Source organism: Clarias gariepinus, chromosome 17 (genome assembly GCF_024256425.1).
Source record: "Clarias gariepinus isolate MV-2021 ecotype Netherlands chromosome 17, CGAR_prim_01v2, whole genome shotgun sequence".
In the NCBI taxonomy this organism is placed as follows: Eukaryota; Metazoa; Chordata; class Actinopteri; order Siluriformes; family Clariidae; genus Clarias; species Clarias gariepinus.
The window spans coordinates 17215743-17222638 of NC_071116.1; the positions used below are offsets into that span (position 1 = coordinate 17215743).

The following is a 6896-nucleotide window of genomic DNA, read 5'->3' on the forward strand; positions in this document are numbered from 1 at the left end:
GAGAGAGTTGCTTCATTCATGCCGTTTCCGTTCATTCATCAGAGCAGCGTAACGTAGCCTCTGAGTTCAAACGAGACACGAAATTCTTATCAATGAAGGGGGTGACGTCAAAGGCGGCGCGCGCTGACTCGTCGGTCACGTGGGCCCACGCGCCTGTACTTATCGGCGCTGAGCTGTCCGCGGTCCTGATAAAACAAAAATACGCGCCACCCTGACGTGCAACAACCAATAACCGCTTTCACATGTGCAAATAAGAGTGAACCGTAAACGAAACATCAGTTTGGGACTGGAGAAGAAACTTTTCATTTTCTTAGTTTCGAATTAAATAAGGACTCGGATCTTTGAGATTCAAGTCGTTAGTCACGAAGAGGCACGAGTGCGCTTTGAGTTGAAGCTCAATTTTGTGCGGGATCGCAGGTGAGTGGCGTTTCTGCTCTTATTTTATTCCCCACTGCACGTTAAAAGACATATACATTTAAACATATGTATGGAAATGAGACTCGGACAAATGTTTAATCTGATAGCGCTCACTAATCTGAGTGAAAATAGTCAGCCGAGGAGCTGATTTCCAGGGTACTGAGTAAAAAAAAAAAAAAAAAGGACACACAAAACAGTGGATATTTAACATTCATAGAAAAAGCGAATGTGCTCGAAACCCTTTTTATACGGTTTTAGGATTTCATCCTGATAGGCAATTTTAATAAGTACCTGAACTTCTGCAGTAGTCATACTATTCCAGTTATGCTTACAGAAAACGAAATAAAATAAAAACGTATCTTATATGATCTGGAATATGACTGTAATAGAGAGTGACAAGAAAGCGCACACAGGAGCTCCACATCTCCGCTACAGCATACTGACGCTCTGGTGTAACCCGGCTCGCACTGAGGTGTGAACTGCATTTTACATTTACATTCTGGATAGGAAATACTCGCTTATTATAGGCAGGGAAATTCGACTTATTAACTGTTTTACTGTTCTCCTGGAATAATCTGTCTGTGAATTCTATGAATTCAGATACCTGCCAGCAGTTAACAAACACAGACTAACATACATATTTGAATTAGTCGGGTTTATATATATATATATATATATATATATATATATATATATATATATATATATATTTTATAATTTTTTTTTGAGGGGGTGCTGGTGGTAATATTACATGACAAAATATTGTAGCATATATGGACGGTAATTATAATACAAATTAATTTCTATTATAATAAAATAATAATATAATACATTTCTATAATAAAAACAGTGTTGTGTTTACACAGATTATATATATATATATCGAAACTGCTTCTCCATTTCATTAAACCTTACATATCATTTAAAACATACATTGCTTTAGGGAAACGTGTGAAAGTGCTATTTGTAATAAGCTCACAAATGTGATAGCTGTACAATGCATTATATAAAGGGTTGTAGCCTGTTTCATATGTTATATTGCGTAAATGACACCAGGATTGATTCACTGTGTTTTGTGTTTGTCTCTGCAAGGTGCTCGCCCTGTCCCCTGTCCCCCAGCCCCATCTGGTCTGCTCTGCAAGGACATGACCTGCTGCCATCCTCCCTCCTCTGCCTTCCTGTTAGTCCTGCTCAGCATTGCTCCACAGCTACCTGCTGCTGCCCCACTGCTTACTGAAAGCCCTTTTGCAGACACCAGCAATGAGACACTCTGGCTGGTACACCCAGAACCAGCTACAGCAGATGGAGCGGTCAGGACACACAGGAAAGTGGAAGGCATCCTGCAGACTCCTCGGGGACAGGGACACTTTACAGACATAGACTCTGCCAGAGCGCTGGTGTCTGTCTTGTTAGAGGCGCTTGATCATCCAGCTAAAGAAGAGAAGGGAAACCAGGTAGAGACAGAGGAGTATGTGAAGAAGGAGCCATGGAAAGAGCTGGAAATGTGGAGAGATCAGGAGGACCACAGAAACCCTGAGAAAGGCATGGGTGAGGAGGAGAATATAGATTTACCACAGACTGGAGTGACTGAGGCGATGCAAAGAGTGGAAAAGGGAGGAGAAGATAAGGTAGGATTAACAGACCCGTGGGTTTTAGATAAAGAGAATGAGAATGGAATCAGTGAAAACAAGTTTAAGAAAAAGGATGGGATTCTGCAGAGTTTGCTCAGTAAGAAAGCAGAGGTCCCACTCCAATTCATCACATCACTACAGCGTAATACTAGGGGCTATTTTCAAAACATTGACCTTGGTCTACAGGACAATGAGATCCTCCCACCTCTCAAGGGCTACAAAGCCTATAACCAGCAGCTGGCCTTGGCCAGCAAGAAGCTTAAGTGGCAGGAAGAGAGGGAGAGAAACCCCTCCCAGCTAGACAGAAACTTCATGGATGATTTTGATTTCATAGAAGAGGAGGAGGAAGTCCTTCCACGTGAGGAAGAAGAGGCAAGAGCACGAGCTGAGCAGGAAGAGGTCCGGAGACAGGAGGCAGAGGCACAAGAAGCACGAGAAGAAGAGCAGAGACTTGCAGACATTGCATCTGACATGCTTCTGGAATACATGGGGAGGAAACAAAAAACAGCCTCTTATATGAAAGACAGGAAGAACGCTTTATTGCTGAACAATGTGGCTGAGGACAAGCGTTCTAATGAGGTGGAGGACAGTGATGATAATGAAATGGACCCAGAGACAATTGACAAGCTGATCGAAATCTCTAGTAAACTGCACCTACCTGCTGATGATGTAGTCGAGATCATAACAGATGTGGAGGAAAAGAAGAAGAGGAAGGATCCACCCCCCAACAATGCTCCTCGTTTCCGCCCTTTAGTCCCACTTAAAGCCAAACAGAGGGCTCCCTTTTATCAATACCCTAAGGCCCCAAAGAAATCTTCTCACAAGGTTAACCCGTATAAAAAGTGGTACAAGGACAAAAGTAAATCCAAGTTCAACAAGCAGGACTACTGGTTTCAACCAGAGAAGCAATTACTAGCGTATCCTTCCTTTCCCTACTATCAGAAGCCATATCGAGCCTATTACCCTGTCTATTTTCCATCTCCTAAAACACGCTTCTACACAAATCCTGCACTCTCCTTTGACTACAACTTTGGGGACCCCATTGGTTATGGTTTCAAGCCTCCCAAGCGTAGGTACAAAGACAGAGCCAAGGGGAGGGAGCGAAACTGGGTGCAGGGGGCCCGTCGGCCCCAAAACATCTATCCTTTATCAGACACGGTCATTTCTAACTACATCCTTCCTCATCCCCGAACTTACCAGACGCTCCCTGTGCCCAAAGCCCGTTCTCCACCAAGTGCAACGGCACCTGGCTATTATTACCACCCAGACTATGCGTATGACGAGCCAGAGCCTGTACCAGATAGTGACGATGAGCTGGAGAACTTCATTGAGAAGATTTACTACAATCGCAGGTTGTTCTAGATAGTACTTTATCAGTTCTTTATCACAGAGAGAGACCTGTGATTAAACCATAGCGATGAAAAAAGAGTGAGGAGAACAAAGAGAAAAATGGAGTGAGTGAGGGAGTGAGATTAAGGGCTGAGGAAAGACTAATTCTATGTTACTTCTCCACTCTTGCTTTTTAAAACATTCCAGGTTAGGCCAGAAAAGCGATGATAATGAGGTACTGGACCCTCAATGTGTGTTTGCATTCTGTTCCTCTCGCAGTTTACATTTTCATTTGGTGAGAGAACTTACGGGTGAATTTGCCAGGCTTCATTCAGGTATGGTTTTACTCTTGCATGCCAAAACATTTTAGGTGCCAATTGCAAGAGACCCATGTTTACACAAAGATTACTTTTGATGCTTGATTAATTAACGTGATTTTAACAAAGGGCCTCAGCTTGGGGCTGAATTCTTGACTCACTAGTGAAATTATTACTGACCCATCTTTTTCATAGGCCATGTTTAGTTATTTATTATCCTTAGTCTTTTTTTCTTTTGTCTTAATATGGCTCTATTTAATTCATGTGCATGCAGGTCTTGCACCCTTGAAAATAATACCTTTATGTGAAACAAAAAACAAATATCTACCACAAACTTGAAAACAAATCTTCCATTCTGTTTAAATAAATGCAAAATGGTGGGTGTCTTTAATGGATGGATGTCCTGTAATGCTAGTTTCTTTTTTTAGTATTCTTTCACCTTGCCAATGATTAACTCTATGCCTCACATAAACATTTAAAAAACGCCTTTATTACTATTTATGGGTTGCCTCTAGCATTCTATCAACACATTGTATCTTTGTCTTGAGGGTCAGAAGAAAGCTGTATATATTATGTCAATTCAAAGAAGTTTTAAAACACTTGAAAAGTCTTGAGAAATGAAATAAGGTTGAAACGTCTGCACGTCTATCTGTATTTGCATCTTTAAAAAACTGAAAAAAAAAATATTACGGGAGAACTTGCCTCTTTGAAAAACTGTGGTTATTAAAAAAAAAAAAAAAAAAAAAACTAAGAAAGAAATCTTTCATTGTTTCCACAAGTGAATCAGTCTTGTGAAAGGAATTTGTTGTTGATGTCACCTTCCAGATTGTAAGTTGTACAGTGTGAAATAAACAAGTGCGTGCAATGTGTAAATAACAGCATGTCGATTACTAGTTTTGCTATATGAAAAAAATAATAATAAAAGCCACTATTTTATTAAAGATCGCTTTTTTTAAAATGCCTTATTGGAGCACGTTTGATTAGTCATCCAGAATAATGTGCCATTAAAGCTTTTCAAGTGCACTTTTTCATTTTACATTTGAGAAAAATGGACTTTGTCTAACAGACTGTACAGTTTAGCACTGTTCTTGTTCACTTGCCTGTCAAATTGACAACATATAAAGGTTGGAATTGTCGCCTAAAGCCTGGTATTATGCATTTATCAGTTGATGGATGTGAACAAAATCTGTGCCCCCCCCCCCCAAACAAAACAAAAACTAGTAACTATAGAAATGTAAAAGTCTCAAAGAAATATAGAAAATATGAACAAGATAAGTGTTCTATATAAAGGGCTCATTTAGAAGATAAAGCTAAGTAAGGCTTGGTTAATTCTTGGAATTTGCAGGTGCGCAGATACATGCAAAAACACATAGCAAGCCCCATATGACTCTATAAATCACATATCATTAAAAAAATAAAGCTCCATTTTCTCCAGCCAATTGACTATGATGACATTCAATGAAACGAGGAGACATGAAGGAGTATATATGAAAGAGTCATTCACAATAGTAGAGAGAGACTGGAATGTAAAAAGACTATTGATGTGACAGGAATAACTATGGAGACACAATGAAACCAAGGAGGGGGAGTGTGTGTGTGTGTGTGTGTGTGTGTGTGTGTGTGTGTATAAGAGGGAGCGAGAGAGAGAGAGAGAGAGAGAGAGAGTGAGTGAGAATAAAAGAGAGGGGGAAAGAGGGAGAGAGAGAGAAAGAGAGAGAGAGAGAGCTGCAGTGATTAATGAGTCACATGATTGACGGGTGAGTCATCTACTGCCATGCACCACTGCAGAACCTCAAGCATTAAGATTTATTCCCATACACTGGACACAAACACCTGCACATGCACTCACCCTTTCTAGATTAAATAGCCATCACTTTAAGGTAGGACCTCAAGCATTAGTGCATGGTAACACTTTTACCCACACATGCACATGAACACATCCCATGCATTCACAGCCATGCCTGAATGTGGCTCCAAAGCCAATTCCAGTGGGAACCATTGCTCTCTAATTAAATGCAGATGAATTACCACAAAAATAATCATTTTGACCTCTGAATGGATGCCGTTTGTGCAAATGGGACATCCATTGTCATAATGAAGTGCGCATAATATTCATGAATTCGCCTATGCAACCACCCACTGGTCAAAACTCACTACATTTGATGTACACTCTGTTTAATGTTTATGTCATGATTCACAATCAGTGTTAATTATGGGAGGGAAAAAATGCAACAAAAAAAAAAAGAGAGACCAATACTCTAGGGTCTCTTAAACTTGATTTTGAAGTAGAGTTGATTAAAACCTCAGTTTTCAAGATTATAAACTGATTACAAAGCTAATGCCCCACTCCAAAATTGATTTGTTGCCAGTTGCCATGAGTGGTAGTCCAGCAACAAATTAAACAATTGACGTACTGTTAACGTAAAAAACAAAAAAACAAAAACTGGAATATGAGACCAGTGAGGCAATCAGCTTCAAAAACACAGTACTTCAACACATGCTGTGCTCTTAGAGGAAATTGATCAGTGAACAAAGGAGATTGTGCTTTATTTCCAGCCATGGTAAAAAGGATGCCAGGGTGTCATAAGCACTTATACCCACTTTGCGCATCCACTTAACATCTCCACTGCAGCATGGAGCAAGAGAGACTTTTACTGTACGTATAGACCAGAAACTACTGGACCGGTGACAGAACTCTTCTTCATGCTGTCCGGTGTGCCAGCTATACCAACTGCTTTTAATGTAAACAGTGACTCCGCCCTTGTCAAATTTGCTGCGTTCACTCAGTAAGTACGCACACACACTCAAACACACACATGCACAAAGCAGCTCTTGGACAAAATCAAATTCTCAAATTCGTAGTCTAAGGCAATGACGGCAGAAGCACAGATACTTCAGATACAAAAAAAACGAGAAAAAAAAAACGGACGGATAATTACACTGAGTCATACGCAGTGCTGGAAGCAGCTCTGATGATGCACTCCTCACAGCCGACCAACCAGTGCACGACAGAGGTTCAAAAAAATGGCCAAAACACTCTCCACTTAAACTTTCCCAGTGACTAAAGCACATCTCGCGCACTCCCTATATTCCCCTGATTAGTAATAATTGAGCCAATTTGTTTAGAGCTCCCTGAGATCACCCTGCTATTCACTTGATCCTCTTTTATATTCCAAACCTGCATGATGATAATTGCAGTATA

The 6896-nt window shown here is 40.5% G+C and overlaps 1 protein-coding gene across 1 annotated transcript; it reads left to right on the top strand.

The window, feature by feature from the left end:
* The first annotated feature begins 211 nt into the window (after window positions 1-211).
* Window positions 212-4573, top strand: si:dkey-175g6.2 (neurosecretory protein VGF). Its single transcript, XM_053475828.1, has 2 exons — window positions 212-417; window positions 1510-4573. Exon 2 carries the CDS (start codon window positions 1563-1565, stop codon window positions 3408-3410), a length of 1848 nt encoding a protein of 615 aa, XP_053331803.1. The 5' UTR covers window positions 212-417; window positions 1510-1562; the 3' UTR covers window positions 3411-4573.
* Window positions 4574-6896: the final 2323 nt, after the last annotated feature.